Source organism: Indicator indicator, chromosome 23, assembly GCF_027791375.1.
Source record: "Indicator indicator isolate 239-I01 chromosome 23, UM_Iind_1.1, whole genome shotgun sequence".
In the NCBI taxonomy this organism is placed as follows: Eukaryota; Metazoa; Chordata; class Aves; order Piciformes; family Indicatoridae; genus Indicator; species Indicator indicator.
In genome coordinates, this window is record NC_072032.1 from 15572024 (window position 1) to 15594970 (window position 22947).

At 38.4% G+C, this 22947-nt stretch overlaps 1 protein-coding gene across 1 annotated transcript; it reads right to left on the reverse strand.

The window, feature by feature from the left end:
• Positions 1 to 11358: 11358 nt before the first annotated feature.
• Positions 11359 to 21389, reverse strand: LOC128974760 (cytosolic beta-glucosidase-like). The gene is made up of 4 exons (XM_054391458.1): positions 21285 to 21389; positions 20906 to 20978; positions 16568 to 16795; positions 11359 to 11417 (listed from the first exon to the last, which is right to left on the reverse strand). Exons 1-4 carry the CDS (start codon positions 21387 to 21389, stop codon positions 11359 to 11361), a joined length of 465 nt encoding a protein of 154 aa, XP_054247433.1.
• Positions 21390 to 22947: the final 1558 nt, after the last annotated feature.

Genomic DNA, 22947 nt, shown 5'->3' on the forward strand with positions numbered 1-22947 from the left:
TCCAGTCTTCAAACCAGTGCCCACCCTGCAGAACCAACATCCAAGAGCAGATACTGATGATTTTGCTCCACACTGGCTCTGCAAACTGTATTTCTTAGTGAAAGACCTTTTTTAGAAGCTTATAAAGATGTTGAGTAAAGGGCAGGATGTAGAACCTGGGAACTGTTTACTTATGCACCCAGCTGATCATAACTGCTGGGGTAGCTCATGAGAAAAAGACTGCCAGACAAGCATAAAGCTGGTTGCTGAGATCAGAGGCGACAGTCTGAGTTGCAGATATAAAAGGCATGCAAGTCCAAGGGAGCTTTCAAATGACTTTCAGAAGCTGCAGAAGCCAAAAGCACTTTCTTCCCCCCCCCCCTTCTGCAAGGACTAAAGCATTTGTCTCTGGCTCTGCATTCAGCCATGCTTATTCATTCCTTTATGATCTTTAGATTGGATTTCTACAATGCACTATGACTGAGGAATAAACTTGAAAAGTGCATGGCAGCTTCAGTTGTTACAGCAGGAGCCTACTTACTACTGTGACAGTATTAGCCCAGGGAGAAAATATACTGCATGAGCTCTTCACTGTTAAGTGCTGATCCTGTATTCATGGTAGCACAAGCAGTGTGCTTTATTTTTTTTTTCAGTCATACAAGTAATCAATAAGAATTTATTATAACAGACACACAGCATTTAAAAACACTCTGAGTAAACTTAGGCTTCCTATAATTTCTTGCAGTTCCAGGAAAGAAAAGTGCAAAGTGCACTGTTGTTGGGTTTTGACCACCTCACTTTTGTTTTTTTTTAGAAACATTTAGATACCTGAGGCACATATGGACTACAGCTCATCTGTGCTGAAAAATCAAATCTTTTCTTTGTTGCATAAGCCCTTTACTAAAGCTCTCATAGTCCCTGCTAATATCCATACAAACTCCATACCAACATTGCCTGAATTCCAATAAATTAGGCAACATGAAGACCCTCAACAGCAGAAATGACACTTTAGCTGAGGAGATAGGCAGTCTTTCTAGAAATTTAAAAGCCTTTACTATGCCTAACCCATTAATGTTACCAAAGGAACGCAAACAAAGGAAGACTAACATCTTAAAGGCTTCTTAATAACTGAAACAGAGGAGATATGGTGTGGGATGCAGGAGAAGGAACCTGTCCAGGCAGTGATTTGTAGAAGTTCCCTGTATTTGTGAACAGCCATTGCAGTGGCATTTCTTTCTTTCCTTTGAATGGCAAATAACTCCTTAAGCCAAGCACTAGCAAATCCTTGCCATGCAAACCCAGTTCACTCCTGATTTTCTTTCTCATTTAAGACAGATTAAAATCCCTGTATTGTGATGCTTCCAAGTCACTTTTACACTGAGTGAATGTGCCAGGATGCACAATTTGAGAGTAGAACACAGAATTGCTATAAATGTTAGGGAGGTCTTTACTTTCAGGTGTTGCTTTTCCAGAATAATATAGTGGCACTAACAGAGGGTTCCTCTTCTCAGGGAATAACAAGGAAATACAGGTAACTATTGCATTATTGTAAGAAAATGAAATGTAAAAGTAAATTCTTTTCAAGCATTCATGAACAGGATAAAATTAATTTTTCATCTGAGAACCACATTTTCTTACATTTACTTCTGTCTGCAGATAAGTTCTCAGGGAAATATAGAAAATATCATGTAATTGGACTTTTGTTACTCTACCACGAAGAAGTAAAAGCCATGTGGTTTTTTTTCCCCATTTATTTATTCTAAATTGTATTGTATCCAGATAATGCAGCATTCTGATAGAGGAATAATCCTTCGTATTTATTTTACTGTTTGATGGTTTGATTTTTCATTTCCCTGATGTACAATCATCTACCTTCTTTTTTTTTTTTTCCCTAGGCAAATGATTCCACTTTGTAATAGCATTATTAACTCCTCAAAAATTTTCTATGTAAAGAGCAGACTTGCCTCACTAAGGATAAGCAACTTTAACATATTTGAAGCAGGAACATTTTGTACCTAACTTCCGGCTACCACACAAGCTGAGAAGATGACTTTGCCATTAGTGTTTTTGAGAGATGTATGCCATGCACTTAGGTACATCTTCATATTCTCTGATAGGAATGTTTATTTCAAAGTGTGTTTGTTAGCAGCAGGAATGTGACATTGCACACACAGAGTCAGAAGAGGAGAGCAGAAAAACCCAGGTACTATTCCTATCATTACCCCATCTGCTTTTTGACCTTAGCTAAATTACACTGAACTTGTGCTACCTCAATTTCCCTAGTTTAAAATTGAGATCAAGATACTTCACTCCCTGTGTAATGAAGCTAAGCATTTCTTTATATAAAAATGGGAGAACCCTTAGCAAAATTGATTCAATGCAAATAAACTAATGCAATGTTATGGTTGAGAGTCTGAACAGAGAGCTATCAAAAAATGCAAAGGCAAATTCCCACAGCAATTATAAAGTAGGTCATATTGAACGTATGTATTAATGCATTGGAGGATCATAGACTTGCTCAGGGAAAACTGCAGTGGCTTTAAGCACCCAGACATCTGTGTGTTCAAATTCAATGCATTGTTATAGCCTGAAAGTTGCATTTTCATTTAATAAGACTTTCTAACAGATAATGCATTGTTTGCATTTTATCCAATCACTTCTGATACTCTGCTCTGTTGATCAATATGGTTTCTTCCCTTTCATATTGACATTGTAGCAGCATACACAGAGAACTGCAATGACACTGCTTCATTTGACATTGTAATATTCCCTGTACAGCTGCATTTACATTCATTTTTAGCCCTTTAGAATGACAATAACTCCCATGAAATCAAATGATGAGCTATTAGTATCACAGAAACATCATGAAAAATAACTAGTTGGGAAGCTAGTTGGGATAGCAACATATAAGCTATCCAAGTGCTTCAAAACTCAGATTTGGTTTTTTGTTTTCTAATAGAGCAGACCCTAGGTAAGGTTCTCTGCTTATTCATTCGCTTATCTGTACTTCTGAAGAAAACAAACAAACAAACAAAACCCAACTAAAACCAACAAAAGGTGTCTTGGAAAAGATCCATTCCTCAGAAACTGCCAAATGAACATAAGGACGACCTACTTAAATGCTCAACAGCAGATATCTAGACAGAAAGATGGGAAGCAGGACACAAATACTTCCCTTGGAAAACACTCAGGAATCATCATTCACACATATCTCAAGATAAAAGTTGTAGCAGCACTACTACATTTAACAGCTTTCTCACTAATTTTCTAATACCTTTTGAACTGGTTCTCATAATATTTTGGTAATGAGCTCTACCCTATGAAGTAATATGTCTCCTGTTGTATATTCATAGAATCATAGAATCCCAGAATGGCTTGGATTGGAAAGGACCTTAAAAATAATCTTGTTCCAACCCCTTTGTAATGGGCAGGGACATTTTCCACCAGGTGTTTAAGCAGCACCCAGCTTGGCCTTGCACATTTTGAGGGCTGGGGCATCCACAAGTACTCTGGGCAACCAGTTCCAGCGTCTCAACACCCATGTATTGAAGAACTTCTTCACATCTGATCTAAATCTACCCTCTTTCAGACCCCTAATATAATGTCACCTGTCCCTGCCCTTTGTTTAATCCTGACCCATCAGTTCTTGGCTGCCTTCTCATCCATCCCCAGGAAGATTTCCATGCCCTCTAGGTATCCATTGGCATAGAGGACAACACCTCTGCCCATCTGCCCTGCCTGTCCTTTCTAAAAAACCTGTGTCCTTCCATTTCCACACTCCTGCCCTAAGAGCCATCCCATCACATCTCCATGATGGCAATAAGATCGTAGCCCTGCAGGCATGTGCACACCTCTAACTCCTTTTGTTTATTCTCCATGCTACATGCATTTGCTTAGAAGCATTTAGGTTGGGTTCCTGGTGAAGGTGACTTACTGTTTGGAGAGGCTGGAATTCCTTTGTGCTGCTCTTCAGGTGTCTCCTGCTGACCTGTCATCCCTCTCCAGGTTCTGGGCATCTCTTTTGGGCACTGACATCAAACTGGAGGGAGTGGGATGGATTGAGGTTTCCCCTCCCTCAGCAACTTTAGCTTATTAAAATGCACAATCTCATTTTCTGGAATAGAAATCTGTGACTAAGAAGTGATAGATCTCTAAATAAAGGTGTTTATTCTAATAAGCTGGACTTATCTCTCAACTCCAGGAAAGATGTATGCCTATATGGGAAAGCTTAGGCAAACTGCATTATATATTAACTTACTTTCTGCTATGAGCAAGTCTGTAGGAAAGGCATTTGGAACGCACATAATGGGGCTGAGTTATTTAAAACTGAATTATCTTGGAAAAAGGGGAGATTTAAATTAAAAACTGTCTCAAAGACACTACACTAGCACAGTCTTTTTTTGTGATGTGCCTCTGTGGATTCAGTACATTTTCTCCTGAAAGGTAACTCCAAATGAAGCATGTGGCTTAGAACTGATATCAAACCAAATGATGTTGTGTGCAATCCACATCTGAGGGGTTTGAACTCACCATTTTCATAAAAGCCTGTTTATTCATCAGAAAGGCCAAAATCCTTCCTTTTAATTTGTGAAGGTTTTTTTCTTTTTTTTTTTTTCCAGTGGAGTTGCTATTACCTTTCATCTCATACACTAAAAAAGCAGAATCAAAACCCTACAGTAGCTACTTCTGATGTGGGGATTATGTTGTAGATGTACAAATAATTTCCTAAGGGAAATCTTCAACTTGCAGGTGAGTTGCTGCTAACTTTCTGGCCACATATATATGATTTGGAGCCTAGAGACTGGTTGCTGTTGAGATCTTCAGTCTTTCTTTGCACAGCTGAGGCAACCAGCAGCAAAGCTAACATCCCCAGAAGTTTGCTTCCACAGAGCAGAAGTACTTCTATCTAAGCAAAGCAAATCCTCTAACAAAAGCCATACCCTGAAAGGAGTTCTAGTAGGGACTTAATCATGAGCTCTCCAGCAGCACTACAGCATCCACAGTGCCTAAACAGTTAGGTTATCTCTGAGGTAACCAGCAACCACGACCCCTTCTCTCCTCTACAGAGCAGCAACTATTCCTGTGCTACAGTCACTAACACTTTGGAAAAGTAAGAGCTCACTGTGGGCTGGGGACTAGTTTTGTGGGGTTTCTTTAATCAAAGCACATCTCAGGTACCATTTGAGAATGTGAAATACTGGTTATATCCAGATTCACAACAGCTTAAACTGCTGCACCATTCAGTCTAAGACTTTCTAAGACTGCACAAGAGGCTCCCATGTCTCCTGCTGCCCTTTCCCTGGGGACCTCCTGCTCAGCCCATACACATCTAGCAGCTATTGCAAAATTTTACTTTTAATTTAATCCTTTCAATCAAAGTAAAGACACTGACAAGCAAGAAATCCACTCACATGCCTTTGTTCATCTTCTGTTGGTGTAGTGACCAGGCTACTTTTAACTCAGTTCCAGCAGAAATTTCCCCAAGTATACAACCAGGTCTTGTTACCTGCGCTGAAGAAATTTGGAAGGCAGATTACAGAGCAAGTTTGAGAAAGAAAATGTTCCTTCATAACACTGCATTGGAAAATTGCTAGTTAGAAGTTGAAAAAAAGAAGTGCACTCACTTTTGTGGCTTAAGACATTCAGACCAAAGGATTAGTGGGGGAAAATGAGGTATAAACTTTCAGCAACAGGGAAATACTGCTACAAAGTGGTTATTTCAGCTGGTCTCAGGCAACTTTCCTAAGAAATGATTTGTGGCTGTTCTTGGCATAATGTGAAGTTTTGAAACAGGCTTTCAAGTGGAACTTTAAGGAATCATACTTAGGTATTTTGAACCTTTGAAAACTGCATTTTAAATCTGATAAAGGTATTATCCTATAGTAGCTATATCTTTTTGTGGTTTTTAGAGTTCTGGGGGGTTTTGTTTATGTTGGAGTTATTTTAAAGCTTTGAATCCCTCATAATATTCACCACAAATTCAGCTTTATTTTAATGCTTCTGCAGTGACTACTGCAAAGCTTCTTAACTTGTACACTATAATGCAGTCAATGTATTTATAGTTCTTGAAAATGTCACATGGCAATGTTATGCCAGGGACAGCACATCTCAGAGACTCCTCAATGTGTCTGCATTGTTGTATTCTATTTGTAGAGGCATTTTTGTCAGCAGCAATGAAGAAACAGAGCTGCTGCTGCAGCTCTTTCAATAACATTCAAGCTTATAGTTGACCTAGAGGGGCTCACATTATGACATCCATATTTAATTTAGCAATAAATCATATTTTCATGGACTACAGTATTGCCTTATAACCTCACTAGTTTATGTGCATGGGAATGCAGCAAAGAAGGTTTGTAGGTATCTACAACAGGGACTAAACTGTTAGTTCATAAGAACAAGGTCAAAGTGTATAGTGACAACAATATATAAAAGGTTTTATAACAGCTCGTAGGAGTCTGAGGGGAAAAATGACAAAAAAGCTGTCCAGAGGGACTGCATTTAACTTAAGGTGCATTTAAAAAAATCCTCTTAGGTGAACCACCTTGCTTACTGTCAGTTTTAGTTCTGCTCTGCACTTCCCATTGCAGTCAGCATTCTTTGTATCTCATTTTCTCTTCTGCTTCATTCAAGCATATTTAAGGAGAAAATTATCACCATCTGAATCTTAACCATCCCTTTTTTCCTCACAATAATTTCCTCTATTTGCCCTGCATTGTTTCCTGTTGACCTTCTAGCTGACTCCAAATTAAATGTTCATATGTCTTCTATTTACTCCCAAATCTACTCCTGCTTGTTCACATCTATTCTTTCTCATCTCCCTCTTATTTGCCTCTGCCCACATCACATCACATCATCCTCAACTTCTTCACTTTCTATTCCTCCTAACTTCAGCTCTTTCCAGTTGTTACTTCTTGCAGCCCTCTGCAACCTAAAATTCATTTAATTCATTCTTTGTTCCCATCAGCACTATTAATAACCTTCTACCAGCCAGATGACAAAATAACTTCATTGCTCTTTTCCATCAGCTGCCTCTTGGCAATAGTTTACTCACTATTTGCACTGCTCTCCTCCACAGACTTTATGAAACCCTATTATCTCTTTTAGAAGGTTCCACTTTTCAAAATTAAGTAGTTTCAATTACCTTTTTATTGGCAGCCTTGATCTTTGGTCTAGATGTCATCCTTAACATACATTACATAAAATTAAGGAAGAGTAATGGTAGTAAAAAGCATTACACTGCTCTGATCCATGTTCTTTTTTCTTTTTTTACCTCTCACCCAGCTTTCTGTTCTTCATCTCTTCATGCATTGTATCTAAATTAGATTTTCAGTTCCTTGGGGTAAGAAGACATCATTTTAATTTATCTGTAAAGCACCACACATGCTTGTGGCTCTGTAGAGATGCTAAATATGTATATCCACATTTATTAAAATATTGATGCTTTTATCTATTCATATAGTGCAGAAGCAACATGGCAGCAGTTGTACCCACTTTAAAACTATTTTCAATATATAATACCTATAATGTGATCTGTTTATAGCAGCTTCATGCTCTTTACTCTCTAGTTCCTAGTTCATATTTATGTTGTTCTTTCTGGTCTTATTAGCTAACACTGCCCAAAAAGTAAAAACCTCGATTTTCTGTGACAGCACCACATTTCTTTTCCTAAGAATAAAGCATAGAGGCAACACACAGTGGTTTGATTACTTACCCATACTGTGTGATCACAGTCTTAGCAGGTGAGATTTGCTGTACCAACTCAGGACTGCTCCTGCTTACCAAAGTCTTGTAATTTAAATAATCCTGATGGTAGTAAAAATTTTAGGAATTTTTGAGCATCAGCATTCTTGCTACCTAGCTTGAGAGGCATTGTAGTATCTGATTTCCAGAATAATAGAGCATAGCTCTTTCTAAATTGCAAGGTCTGGAAAAGGGGAGCTCCCTATTATTTTGCATATTTTGGCTGACAAAATTAACATTATTGGTGAAATTGTGTATTCTAAAAGCTAGGAGGGAGTTTAGTGCCAAAAGATAAAATAAAAACACTATTAATCCAGTTAAAACATATTGAATTTTTCCTGTTAACAAGTGCAATAACAGGCTGTGGACATACTCTCCTTTGTAGTCAAGTGTATTTACTTATTTATTGGCTAGATCAAAAAGTAAGTAGGCATGTCCAAATCCCACAGCAGAATCCACACAGGCCCCTGTCATGACCCAGAGCCTGTAGTAATAATTTCAAAAGTTAGCTCAAAAGATAAGGAATTATTGTAGAGTAGTCACCCTACACAGAGCAATTAAACTGTTCTGCTTCACATAACGCTTAATAAATTGAAGCACTGAATAGAGTCAACAACTTCAAGCATCTTGCTTTGCAGGATATCTGAGCTGAAAACTTGAAATGGGTTACTCATTTGTGGGTCAGTACCTATGAACTGGCCTTAACAAACTGTTTACTCAGAGTAGCAGGAGAGAATTTACATGGGGATGATGTTACTGGCATTTCCTCAGAGTCCCTTACAGCTGATGGACTTAATATTTATATTATCTTTGCATACAAGGACCTGTTTCAGGCTGTGTTCCACTATGCTTGTTGGTAGATAAAATCATAAACATCATCCAACTTAATGTCAAACTGCACATATAACTAAACCTGTGTAAGGTTGCACTGGTTACAGTCAGACATCCTGTAAAGATTTCTTGGCCAGAACAAAAGGAGAAGGTTCATTTTACCCAGCTCTTGATGTCTCCCATATAACATCTACCTCATCTACCTTCATTTCCTTACTGTGCATGGAAAGAACTGTGTCACCAAATGACACTAAGGTGTGATTCATCAAGACCTACCTTAAATGTTTACTTTAGGATTAGTCAGTGTACACTGTAAAACAACTGGATTGGTAAATGAATCCCATTTCATCAAAGAGTGGGAATCAAATGCTCATTCATTTCTTTACCTCCTCAGAGAAAGTAGAGAAAGTCAAATCCACCAGATAATCTATCTACACCCTTACAAGCAAACAAAACTCCTTGGCAAAACTTCTGTCCAATGCCAGCTATTACTCCCCAGACATGGTCTGGGGCTAGATATAGCACAGCCCAAGAAGTGCTCTCCAGAGGCAGCTAGAAGATGATCTGCCTGCTTCAGGTAGTAGCAGACCCTTCCAGTCATTTTCAGTGCCAGAAAATGGTCATATGTATTGTCTGCTTAGCTGAAGCAAAGAAGTGAATGGGCATGAGTGGAAAGCACAAATTGAAAAATTAAATGAAAATGTAGAATATAGAAAGCCAATTTTTAAATTAACACCTTAGTGAAATTAAGGATAAAATAAAGAATATAAATAGTAAAGTAAAAAAGAAACTTGAAGATGGAAAAAGGGCTGCAAAAGAACTCCTGAACTATGGCATGACATTCATGATTGTGATAACTCTGGACAAGTGTAACAGGGAGACTATTTTAAAATACAATTCACTTGGTACATGTGAGGAGATCTACTCCCTGCAAATTACCTCTGAGAATATTGCCAACAGAAGGAAGGCGAGGAAGGAATCTCCAGAATACTGAAGATTGCAACAACTTTGTTTCTATCAAAACTAATGGAAAAGCAAGTTTAAAAGGAAAAAAGCTTCACCACCTTTGGCCATCCTGGCATAAAGACAGGAGCTGAGCTATAATGACTTGATGGCCTTGTACAGGAACTAATTATGACACAGACCTCAATGTATGTGTGAGATTGTATTCTGTAAGGAATATTATGAGATGCAGTGGTCAGGTCTTCAGGTGCATTCAGTTTTACATCCTTCACAGTGAGAAGTATGAAAGATAGCACCTTTGATGATCAATGCAGTTGCTTTGATAAAAACAAAACAAACAAAACAAAGGCCTAAAACACTGAGTTTAGAAATAATGTATATATGGAGGACCTTCTCATCTGTTTCCTCCACAAGATGAGCAAGGAGGATCCAAAATATTTGCTGTTCTTTCAGCTAAACATTTTTTTTCCCTAATCACATCACTTTACTCTAATTCATAGAAATTTTAGCTTCAAGAAACATTGGTCACTGCTGAATGAAAATAAGCACAAAATAAAATTATATCAAGCTTGTACAAATGATCTTTCATAATTTTAAATGGTACCTTTTAAAATTTCCTGTAAAATCAGCCTGAAATTCTCCCATCATTGACTGTCATCAAGCAGTGTAGAGTCACTTTGGGAAAACCTCCTCTCAGTGATGTAAATTATAGGGTTATTATATAAATCTAGAACAAGAGAGAAGAAGTTATATTCAGAACAGATGTAAGAAAGCCCATAAAATCAGATGCATTACCCTCTATCTTTCCTAAGCTACAAACTAAAACTAGTTTTCATCAAATTGCACTGACCCTATTAACTTAATTTTGCATGAGCTGACCTTTTATGACTAACAATGGAAAAGCAAAACTGTGCAAATACCCATGAAGACAGTGAAATGACTTATTTTAATGAGAAGACTAAAATATCTTTCCTGCATTAGCATCTGCTTATTGTCACTGCTCCTTAACCCCTTGGTACTGGCAGCCACTACACATCCCATTGCCAGGAATAGATGTATGCCAGGAAAGCCTTACTGCTGGCATCAGAAAGATCATTGCTGGACTTCAAACATAATGTAACACCAGAGTATCATTTCAAACAGCAAAATAGCTATCAAGCAGAAAGGCAACAGGAACACACTAAGGTTTCTACCCTTTCTAGCCAGCATGCAAAAATTGTATTTAAGAATCCCAAGGTGACTTGTTTGTTTACATCTTGCACAATGTCTTATGCCATCCAGATGGGCTTCTCAAGGAAAACCAAACCCAAGTCACCAGTTATTACTCATTGGATTCTCAGATTCCTTCATTGGCCAGCTAATAGTGGTAAAACAGTCCTGTGAGCCTTAGGTCATTCTTTGATATAACATAGAAATCAGAGCAAATCCCATGATACTGCAGCCAGCCATAAACTCCCAATTCACAGGCCAAGAAGAATCCATTTGCTCAGCTTCACAGTCCACTGAAACACAGCCTCTTGTGTGCATTTCTTGATCTTAAGCTGAACAGTTTAGAGCAAAGTACCCATAATCATTTTTCCCTCTTTAGTGAATTCCTGAATGATAAGTAAACTAGTTTTGAATGTGTGGGAGAAACCCAGGACTTTATGGTGGCTGGCTATTCACAATCAGTGTGTACTTTCCTGAGGACAAGCCCATCAAGGTAAAGGACAGGTATCCTTTAGTCACTTTTTGGTCTGCTACAGAATTCATAGAGCTTCTACCAACTCATAGCTATAGATACAAGCCCACATTGTTTTCTCAAATTATCCTACTGCAGCTGTGCCAGTATAAGCTTTTATCACATTATAAGATGCCTTTAAACTCTGGTACCAAAGCTGGGGCTGTAACTTTTTCACAGGCACCTATAGCAAAAACATAAGGTACATTAGTAGTGATCACTCAGTCTCCAAATGTTCTGAAGCAATACCATGCATGAATATCAAAGATCTCAGTGATCTTTCAAACCTCCAGACAAGTTCATCTTCTATGAAGTGAGGTAAGTCGAAGTGATAGAGAGAGCAGGATACTATTTCCCATGTTATTAATGATTTTTCTGTACTAATTAGACTACTAGAAATATTAAAAGAAACAAAAAAGGGTTAGCTTAACATTTTTATTACATTTTAACACGAGGAAACCTCACTGCACATTCTCTCTGTTATGAGATGCAAATATTTCCTCGCAACTGCATGCTGACTACTGTTACAAGTCCCCAGAGCTGGCAAAAATGCTCAAGACACAAAATCTTCCAACCAGGCACATAAAAAGAAATGAGGATGCAAATTTTCAAAATAGATCAGTGGACAGCAGCTCTCCAGGAGAAATATAATTCTGATGGGTGCTGGTCACATGAAAATATAATCCTTTCATTTCAATGCCTGAATGGCAGTCTGGCTTCATGTACAAGATAAAAGTGTGTTGAAAATTCTTGACACTTGGAAGCCTGACAGGTAGATTTATTCTAATGAAAGCATTTGTTTCCTTGAGAACTGTGTCTTTGGAAAAGTTCAGTGCTATACCCATCCAGGTAACTAAGCTGATCTTTTATGATTTTACCTTAGCTGAGTGAGCTGTTTCCTCTAGGCTCTTCCATTCTTCCCCACCACCTGCACCAGCATCACAACAGAGAAGATACTGTCAATGTATTCAGTATTTTGAAATGGTGTGAAGTCAACAGTATTATCATTAGATTGATACGACACTTCAGGCTTTTCATTGGGCTCTACTAAATATTAAATGGAGTTTAGAGCACTGGTCTCCTCAGCAACCAACATGGCTTGGCAATAGTTTCTCCAAGAAACCAGCACCCCTGCTTTTTACACTGCCACTGCTGCAGACTGCTCAGTCCACCTAAGTGCAAGGAGAAATTGGTTCACCTCTCTAAAACCTAATGACTTCCAACCTTCCTGCTTCAATAAGAGAGAGATCAACTTTAGTTTCTTGGATGTGTTTTTAGAGCTGGACAGTACTGGGGGTGTATTTCTAGAAGCTTAAAAGAAATTCACCTTCTGCTCAGATTTAGCAGTGGCTGACATGAATATGTTTCCTAAAGGACTATTTTTATGCTGCTGAGAGGCCACTGTAAGTTTAAATATCAGGATACTTTAAGCTCTCGTGTAGGCATTTTTAATTTTATGTACATCCAAAGACAACTATGTTGCCTTTAAGCCTTCTGAAAACAGCAGATATTGCAAATCACATCATAAGCTCTGGTTCAAAGAGTATCAATTAGCTTGCTCTTTTACTTGAATTATCTGGTTTAGTGCAAGAATTGGAAAAGGCCAACAACAGCCTTGAATTATTGTTTGTTAAGCTAAGAGGCTCCAGACAGGAATAGGTCTTCATCACGCTGTTGGAATGATGAAATCAGTTAGACTTTGTTTCAGAAACTTGGCCTAAATACACCAAAGTGGTTTAGAACCTTAAGAGCCTAAAAGTCACCATCATTGCTTGAGTCTTAAAGTACCACATATCCTAATAAGACATAGTTTATGACATGTCGATCTCAAGGCCTTGCTGTATTCAAATGTAGAATTGAGAAAGGTATAAAAAAGAGGAGAACACAGTAAAAAGGAGGAGGAAGACTAACAGTTAGTGAAATGCATGCTTAGAAGGTTACATAACATTTAGATTATTATTCTTAACAGTTTCTGAACCAGAGATTTGGTTTAATCCAAAGCAAAAAAAAAAAACCTGTTCATTAGTAGCTATGTCTGTAGTGTATTGCACTATATATTCCCTGGTGTTTTCAGGTTCAGCTTACTGTCTATCAATATTTTAAAATGCCAACACACAGCCCCACACTACCTTCTTCTTAGGACAGTATTAGACTTCAAATTACCCTAACTTCTGATGACTCATCATAGGGACTTCCATGAAATGGCTTTTTTAAGACAACATTTACTGCAGTAATCAATTATGAATCCCAGATTTAGAGAGAGCCATACAAAGAGATGCATATACATCCTCTAGCACAGCAAGGCTCGATAAGTTTGTTTACAAAGTAATTCACAATAAATCTCACAAGCAGTTTGCTTTTCCTTCCAAACATGGCAGCAGAAAAACACATTAAATTCTGAGGAGATGTATTTCTGTGTCTGAGAATGTACCCATGTGAAAGAAGAAGAAATATAGCAGAATTCTAAAGTTTGGAAAGAAAATTCTTACAATTTGCAAGAGAATTAGGAGCAAATATGGTTTGTGTCTGTTACTTTTGAATAGGCACCTATTTGACTTCAGTGGGATGAGCTGGCTTCACTGCTTGCAGGTGGGATTACAAGGTTTACTTTATAAACTTTGGGGGGGGGAATAATTTGTTGGTACAGGATCCTGCTCTAGCACATTGAGAGTAATGCTTGCCTAGTAGACACTAGCATTTCTCATTCTAATTTTCAGATTATAAATCACTTAGTACGATTTATAACATTTAGGTACAACCAGCTACCATTCATTTTTTACATCTCAATTAAACACCAATATTGGAAAAGATTTATGCTTTGTGTTAGGAAATGGAGAGAAATAGAACTCTATTCCTGAAAAATGTAAATGTCAAGTCAAATTTCCAGATTGTCTCACACATTCCAGAGCAGCCTGATTTAGTTTCTGTGGCTGCTATCTGTGGGTCAGCTAGAAGCAGAAATGCAGAAGAAAACTTTCTCCTGAGGAAGTGTGCAGATAAGAGCTTTGTGGAGACAGCTCCAAAATTTGCCATTACAGACACTAGGGAGCATTTTGTCACTGGAAAGTGAAGAATTGTTCTTGTCTCCTTTCTGTCATCTCTCTTCATCCTGATTTTTCCACCTTCGTGCAGAAGTGAGGCATAGCATCAAACCCTCCCAGACTTGATACCTCCACTATACTACTTCTGTCTCCCACCACAATGACATCTAGTGTTTAACAGTTAACTTGTTCTGCTCAGGGCACCTTCTGAGGGAAAAATAATTGGAAAAAATATTTTTGAAACAAACTCAGTGTAAGTTTTAACCTAAACTGTGACATGTCTTAGGAACAATATACCTACAATATCACTGCTTTAAAAGACTCCTACCCTCTCTGACTTAGAAAGAGAATGGTTTTAAAGGTTTTCAAATGCCCTACATCTTAGGTGTGAAATTGGTAGTGAATCAGTTGGTGTGAATGATTTTATCTGAAAGGACATTGCTCTAAGCTTTCTAATTCTTCACATGCTCTTTGTAAAAATGTTTATACAGAAGATGATGGCCTTTCCATGCTATGCAGTTACAATTGCTTCAACAGATCACTGCACAAGAGAAGTGAACTCCTGCCTAATGAAAGCTGGCCTACTTGGAGTTCCTCCAATGCCCTTTTGTTAAACGTAAAGTTCATAATATTAATCAGACAAGTGCTTGTGCTGGGGATCAAGTGAACATTTTCTGAAATTACAGCTGAGTTTTGTCAAATGTTAGCTTTCCTCACCAAGTGCATTCAGAACACCTGCTTGTTGTCTCCTACTCTGATGTCTAAGTAACAAAGCCCATTCAGCAGGCAGCTTGTAGGGCTGTACAGTGCCTGCAGCCCCTGCTGAAGGAATATCAGTACAGGAAAGAAACCACAAGGACTCGGCCAAATTTAAATTCAACACACCACAGAAAGCGTTCCTAGGGAAGGGCAAGCTGTGCCAGTGAAAGTGGGCCACATATTGTAAATTTTGGTGGCAAAGGAAAGGCTTCCATTCAAGCCTCTCCAGGATGCTGGCACAGTTTTTGCAGTCATGCTCTGCAGGGAAAATGGCTGTTTGGTCTGTTTGCTGCAGATTCACCAGTTCCCCTTCCTGAATTCTTGAAACAAAGGCTCTTCCACTCCCTGGTAAAAACCTTAATCTGCTGGATGCAGAGGACAGACTGATGCCTATTGAACAGCCAAACCCTACATGACCAAATACTGCAGAAAAATATTGCTCCTGCTGGTATCTTCTTAGTACAGATCAGGATAATGTCAAGAGTATTTTCTAAGAAATCCTTTCCCTTTGTAGCCTTCCATCTTTGCAGTCTTCAAACCATGGGAAGAAAAGAATTGTCAAGGCAAATACTGCCCCAGAAGTATAAAGATATGTATCTTCTTGGTAGAACTGAGATTCAGAAGTGTAGGAGGAAGAGCTGAGATTCAGAGGTTCATATAAATCTACTCTGCTTTTTCTTATCAGATTATTATCCTCCCAGTATAGAAGAGATCTCAGCCAACTACTTTTATTCTCCCATCCTTTCTGGTTCAGCTTCAGTTGCTTTTTCTCTTCACAATCCTGTTTATTTCTTCTTTCTTCCATTCCCTATGTTTTGCAGGCAACGCTACTATTTCCTATCTTTTCCTAGTGAGCAACTTTAATCTTATTCCTAGTCGATACCAATGGAAATAAAATAAATAATAAATTTTATATCTAGCAATCTGACCAGCTTGTTTATGTGCTCTATTGCCTTTACAACGTCTGCTGAGACTATGAAAGCTTTTCCCTTCAGAGCAGGGACTGTCTTGTCTTTGTCACAGAACTGTAGTTCCTAGCTGAGTCTGAAGAACCCTCTCTAATTTGCTAAAGAAAATACCTGGGAAAAGTATGTCCCTCTTAATGTGAAATAGTTGATGTGAAGTTTAGTCCATCAGAGGATACTGATAAACTATCAAAATGCATTTGCCAAAGAAGACACTTGCTTATAGTATGCCATCCAAAAACATCCTCATGGCTAGGATCCCTGAAAGTACAAACATTCTGATGATGCAAAATGATTTAGAGTTACAAGTTTTAAAAAATGGAGTAAGCAAAAAGATACATAAGAAACCTAACACTAATCCCATCCCAAAAGATTGTGCTATCCAAGGGGATCTAGAATATTAATTAGCAAGTTGTTGCAAACCTATAAAAAATCATCCCATAATTACTTTGAAAAAAAGTTGCCATTTCAAAGCAACGCTGCAGAATAGCATACTGGATTAATTATGCCAGACTGCAGCAATAACCTTGAATTAAAGCTGCAACCTTCTATTTTTAAGAAACAATTGCCTTTCTGGTTGATGAAACCTGTCGTCCCATCAGGTAACAGACGTGACCAGGAAAGAGAAAAGCGATAATGAGTCAATCCAAGCTGTTTGATACATTTCAAATCTTCCTCCCACAGAGTGTAGCTGCCACAAGCTACATCACCAGTCTGGTTCCTGAAAACTCCATCTCCTCCCTGATGGGTGAATGTGTCCCAGACATTAGGGCCTTTTCCATCTGCATTCCAGCCTTCTGCTTGAAAAACAAAACTTGGTCATTACACTTTTGACATCAAAAGGCATATGTTGAATGTAGATGTTTATCACAAAATAGGCACAAACCCCTGAAAATCCCATGAGTGAAATGAGCAGTAGTCCCTCCCTGCTCCTTGTAACATGTGAAGTAACTGGGAACTTTCGAGCATTGGTAAGGATTTGCATTAGGGTTTGCATTTATTCATATTTTTCCTCACTGCTAATTATTTGAAAATCCTGTTGTAAAAAGGACTCATTTCTGACACTCTTCATACTTACTTAGCCAAAAATCAGATGTTTGCAACTCTTGAGATATTACAGGTTTTCACAAAGGGCATTTGCTAATGCAACTTCCATCCATAAATGTAAAAGATCAGTCCATATCAAAGAAAGCCTTTAGGGTATGAGAAATACATCCAACAAATAGGCACTTATGGCTTTCTGGATGTCCTTTGAAAATCCTGACAGTCTGTTAAAAAGAAAGGAATGCCATTATGAGCCATGGCCCTAGGCATATACAAGCTGAATTAATAACACAGCTCTGCAAAACTTCTGCTTTTTGCTTAGCCAAACATTCACAGAAACGAATTTTGAATGCTCAAAACCCCTGCACCATTTTCATCACTTTCATAGTTTTGTGAAATTCCTTTGCAGTTCCAAAACTGAGATAGACAGATTACCTTTAAAATATTCAAAATTTAGCTGTTGTTTGAGATTACAGTGCTAACATCATACAGTATTTAAACCAAATAAATGCACCTTTCTTCACAAGAAGCTTGTCTTTCCAGAGCAATGCTGTAGCTGAGGCAAACATTTCATTTTTAATGGAGAGAGCTCTGTAAACTTAAACCCCTGCAAGGGTGATTTGATCACAAAATTAAAAATAACCCCATTTACCAGCAAGCTTTCTCAGAGCTCCAATGGATGCACTGCTCCAGGGTTACTCTTTAAAAACTAAAATGACATTGCATGTTAAAATCACGTATAAATTAAATATCAGCTGGGTTGTAAGATTAATAACTATATAATAGCTACATATCAATCCTCAATAAAAGTGTTTTAATAATCAATTAGTACCATAGAAATTAGAGATGGAGGAGAACTATTAGGAGGTCATTGAGTCCATCCCCTGCCAACGCAAGATTGCTCCCTTAAGTACATTCAGTACTTAATACACATCTGTCTTATTAAATCTAGGTTTAATGCAAGGTTAAGCATATTGAAGACACTTAATTTAAGGCATTACTAAAATCTGTAATATCATTTCTATAACCTAGCTTTTCAAAGATCATTGTCACATTTCATGTTCTTCACAGAATTTTATTGCAGCACATCTCCATTTGATTGGTCAGTAAATGAAACTCTTGTACAAGACGACCTTCTAAGTAGACCAGATCTTCAACCCAGACAGTTTGATTTATTCTTAAACTCAGATTTTATCACAGACTTTGTGCTCTGTTTGAGTGCTCCTTGGAAAAATGCAGTATTAAACTTTTTCTATGTCCTCCTGCTTGTGATTTTGAGTATGCCTGACGAAATAAATAGTAATTTTAGAGGAGCGCAGGAAACAACAAATAACAGTAATTCTTTGGTGGTACCTAGAATTTAGAAGCCTTTAAGAGCAGGTTTCCCACACCGTATCGATATGACACAGCTCTTTTTACACTACAGTGGGAGTGAAGGGAAGCCAAAAGTTGCCATAATGGGCAGCTAACCCCTTCATGCAAGAAGCAGCAGCTAGTGCAGATGCTGAACGATTTCTTTTCTTTTTTGTCTGCCTTCCTCCAGCAAAGGAGGTGGGAAGGAGGAGGAGAAGCATTTGATTTTCAGCAGAGTATGACAGTACTACTCCAGTGGTCATTAGCCACTATGAAACCCTGTAGCAACAGGGCTGTAGCAAACAGACTCCCTTTCAAGCATTCCTCATGCTGTTCCAAGAGTCTCTCTCTATAGTGTAGAGTATCTGAGCTAGCTAAATAAAGTGCAGGAAGCAATCTAGCCAAGGCAACAGAAAGCTACACACACACTAATGTATCCTGCTGAGCCACAATTAGTCTGCACAGAGCTCTGCTCTGCTTCAATGAACCGAGCCTACACCTCTAAGCTTGCTCAGAAACCTCCACACTATGCAGCACTTCATAGTGGAGACACATTCTGAGCTTTAGTGAGCCTTGGGGCTAGGAAAGAACAGTGATGAGGAACTAATTTTACATTTCAAACACATAGGTGAGACCTAGCTACCATATCACCACATAACATGTCATCAAATGATTAATATAAGCTATTGTGAAACATGATGCATGTTCCCTATTCTCTGCAATTATTACAGAATAAGAATTATTACAGAATAAGAAAGCAGAGTTCCCCATTTAGGTGAAGCTAGTGAAGCAGGAATATTTCTGAGCAGAGGATTTAAGTTTTTTCTTGTACTTTTCCAGGTTTTCCTTCTCCTTCAGCTGTGCTTTCACCTTTTGGAGTGAAATTTTCTGGACCTGGTCCTTGCCCGAAAAGTGAAATTTTGTTTGAATTAATGCAGTTCAACTATTTGGCATATGAAAGGAGGAAAGAAAACCACTTTTATAATTACAAGAATTTTTTGCAACTTTTCCTTCTCTCTGAAAAAAAAAAAAAAATCATGCAGAGAGTTGAAATTTAGCATAGAAATGGTCCTCAGTAAGAAGAAGTGCTTTTGAGTGTTCTGGTGCAAATTGATTTTGATTTGACTGAGTCATGAACCTTTGAAATCTGCACTTTGAGCATGCAGAGTACAATTGGTATGATTTTTTAGCACTTTGAAATATACAGAGTGGAGAAGGTTGTGCTGTGCATAAATACATAGCTGACAGTAAAAAATAAAATAGCCTGTCAGCCCGTGCCTCATCCACTGTGTTTCTTGTGATATGTGCAGCAGCTGAGTTTGGACTCCACGAGAACCATTGCTTCAATCATTCTGCCTCTAAGTTGGATGCTGCACAGCTTCCAAAGCTTTCAGGAGGAGGAATTCCCTGTTGAGTTTCTTACTTCTGCGGGAAAAGGGTCATTTGAGTAGTGTCTAGACCACATCATGGATTTTTTTTTATGTTCCTCCCACTCAGAAGCCTTAGGAAAGCTCATCAAAAATACATTAAGAGAACATTAAAGTTGCACATCTAGCCACTCAAAAGGCAGGAAATTATAATGCCATTCTATATGCACACACAATTCACATTTTAAAAATTAGTTAGTAGAGCTATGAGCATTGCAGGACTCAAGTTAGAATCTGGCCCAGAATATTGATTCCTTGGGAACAGTGAGCTGCTCAGTGCATTAGGTGAAGCTAACTGAGCTCGTTAGAAGGTACCAGGCATGGGCAAGTACTCTTTCTTTCAGCAATAACTAAGAACTAAAGGCTACATCCTCAAAGACAATTTTAGATCTACAACTCCCATTTAAGTACTGAAATCAATGGGAGTTAAGTGCCTGTATGCTGCAGGGTATAATATGAGAAAATCAGATCTATATGTATTTTAAAGATCTCTAAAACCACATTTATGAAGGGATAAAGTTGGAAGTGCATAAGGGTTATGGCTGTAGGTATCCCTGTACCTTATGGGCTTCCAGTACCTAATCTGCCACTTATTTTCATACCATGCTGGACAAATCATTTTACCAGCACCATCATTCAGCTGGAAGCATGATACATACCCCTAGGGAAGGGCCTCCACCATTCCAATTGTTAACATCTCAAGTCACAGTTTTTATATTCTTTGAATTCCTAACCCAGGACCCCTTGTGAGTACCAATGTCAGATGAGGTGCTTCTCACATGCAGTTTTGGAATAGCCAATAGTAATCTACTTACATTATCTCCAGAGAAAGGAAATACTCAACAACTAGTTGGAAAATCACTTATACCTGCTTCCCCCCCCATCAGCTAGTGGAAGGTTCCTCCTCCTTTTCCATTACCTAGCCATGTTTCTGAGATTTGGACCTCTTCTACCCTCTTCTTACTGCTTAAGCCAGAAATGTTTAAACAGAAGTGCTACATGGATTTAAATGTGGCAAATCTGCATATAGACTTTTCATTCACTTAAAACTTCCTTCACGTTTTGGCAGCTAAAAATTGACACCTTGAATCTGATATGCTGCTGTAGCTGCACCCCAAGCAAATCCAACTGGAAAAGCAATATCCTCTGGCACCCACTGCAGAGGACAGGCAAACACATAGAACTATGTGATGCCATGGAGATGTAGGCTTCATTTGCAGACAACAGTTTCTGGCTCAATCACTCTTCCAGTTGTTACAAGCAGATTCCATACTGAAGACAAAAATAAACCCTGTGCAGCTTCATGCACTGAAGGGCAAGTTGTACACTTTGCATATCTCAGGATTAAAGCAGAGAGGTTCAGTCAGCTAACAGTGAAAGTGGAAAAAGCAGCAATGGAAAAGTCTGGGGTGGTGTGATGGTTTAAAACTGTCATGGTAAAAGGGCTCTACCTCATACAAACCTTTAGTACACAGAATGGATCCATGTTTCCCTGCACTTCACTCTCATCTTCCACCTCCACTTCTCTCTCATCTTCCACCTCCCAGCTAAAGGACTTTGTGGACATTATACTCAACATAAATTCCTTAGCCATCAGACAAAATCTGGTCTTCCATTCTTTCCATCCCTTCCATCCCTTTCAGGAAGCTTCAAAAACTAGCAGCACCTCTTCTTTTCTGGCATCAGGTTTCTATTTCTCTCTCCCAATACCAAAACAACCTGCCTGCAGTAGGTGAGAAAGGATATTTTAGCCACCGCGTGTTTAGCAGTGGAAGCCAACAAGCAGATTTGTATGGGAGTACAGACAGAACAGCTATCATTATTCTTTAAAATCCCATGGAAGCTAGTGCTAGTTTGAGCCTAAACTGCCACAAAGCTGATTTTTACTACAGCAGCAATGACAACCTTATGGCATGTGTGCCGAGATCAGCATCTGCAACACCACCCCTCGGATCTCCTTCTCTGCCTTCTACCCATCCTGGTTCTGCTCTTCTGTCAGCAGGCAGAGGAAGACGAGTCCTGTAACAAATGGGATGGGCTGAAAGCAGTTTGCTGTCCCTTCCCAGCAAGTTGCAATCCCTGCCACGCTAGACGGCACTGCTGAGATTTTTCCTCTTTTTTTGACTTTTTTTTCCCCCCATTTATTCAATACTATATCCACACTGCTTCTGCCAAGGTCAGTATCTGCATGTATTGGACTGTTAGGCAATAATGTATGATCACTGTTTTTTTTTTTTCTTTTTCTTTACTTTTCTTGCATCTTTTTGATTTTGAAATCTTTCTGTGAGAGGTCCTAGTCCTGCAAAGTATTATACATGTAAGCAGTATTTTCTTTGATAATGAAAAGAAAACAAACTACACATGCAAAAGCCACTAATACAGTAAATGCACATACTTTTGTCAGAAATACAAACAATGAAAGAGTCAACTTCTTAGGAAAAAGAAAAACAATTTTTTTGTAGAGATGCAGAGAAGCTGGTTTAATTCCAAAGTGCACATTGCAGAACCAGACAGTGCAGATGCAATGCAAAATAAATCAAGCTTTCACAGCAGGCATGCATTTCTTCAAGTGTTTTGCAAAGCACAGGTAAAAACCCCTTGAGCATAAAGGAACAAAAGAGGAAATGAGGCACAACATACCAACTTGTTCCCAAAACACATGCTGACACGTGGTCTAAGCAAACATACATATCCCTTACATGTTTTATACACATGACAGAATATTGATGCAATGAGCTAGTCAATGTTCTCTGATTGAAGCAGACTTCTCAGGCTTTCATTTACAAGAAGATAAGTAATGGACAGTTAACAGTAAAACTCAACAGGGACAACTTAAATCATGATTAATAGGTATTAATGAATCAGAATAATAATGCATATTTTTTACATCGTTAAATGTTATTTGTAGGTACCTTTGAAAATCTAAGTGACATTAAATTTCTTCCTGGAAAATCATAGAATTCAATTTCACAAGAGATATAATAAATATGTAACTCAATAATAGGGGGAGAGGGGCAGACAGGAGATGGTAACAATAAAAACCCAATAAAAAGTTTTATAAAAATGCTTAACCATAAAAACAAGGCTAAAAAGTGTCACTACTGATTCCCTAGCAGGAATCAACA

Excerpts from the sequence above, each read along its gene's own strand:
- LOC128974760 (XM_054391458.1), bottom strand. The coding sequence starts at position 21,389 with ATGTCCACAAAGTCCTTTAGCTGGGAGGTGGAAGATGAGAGAGAAGTG. Across the intron at positions 16,796-20,905 it reads AGCAGCATATCAGATTCAAG|AAGGCTGGAATGCAGATGGA; the intron begins GTGTCAATTTTT and ends TTTTTCAAGCAG. Across the intron at positions 11,418-16,567 it reads AGGTTTCATCAACCAGAAAG|GTGCCTGTGAAAAAGTTACA; the intron begins GCAATTGTTTCT and ends TTTTTGCTATAG.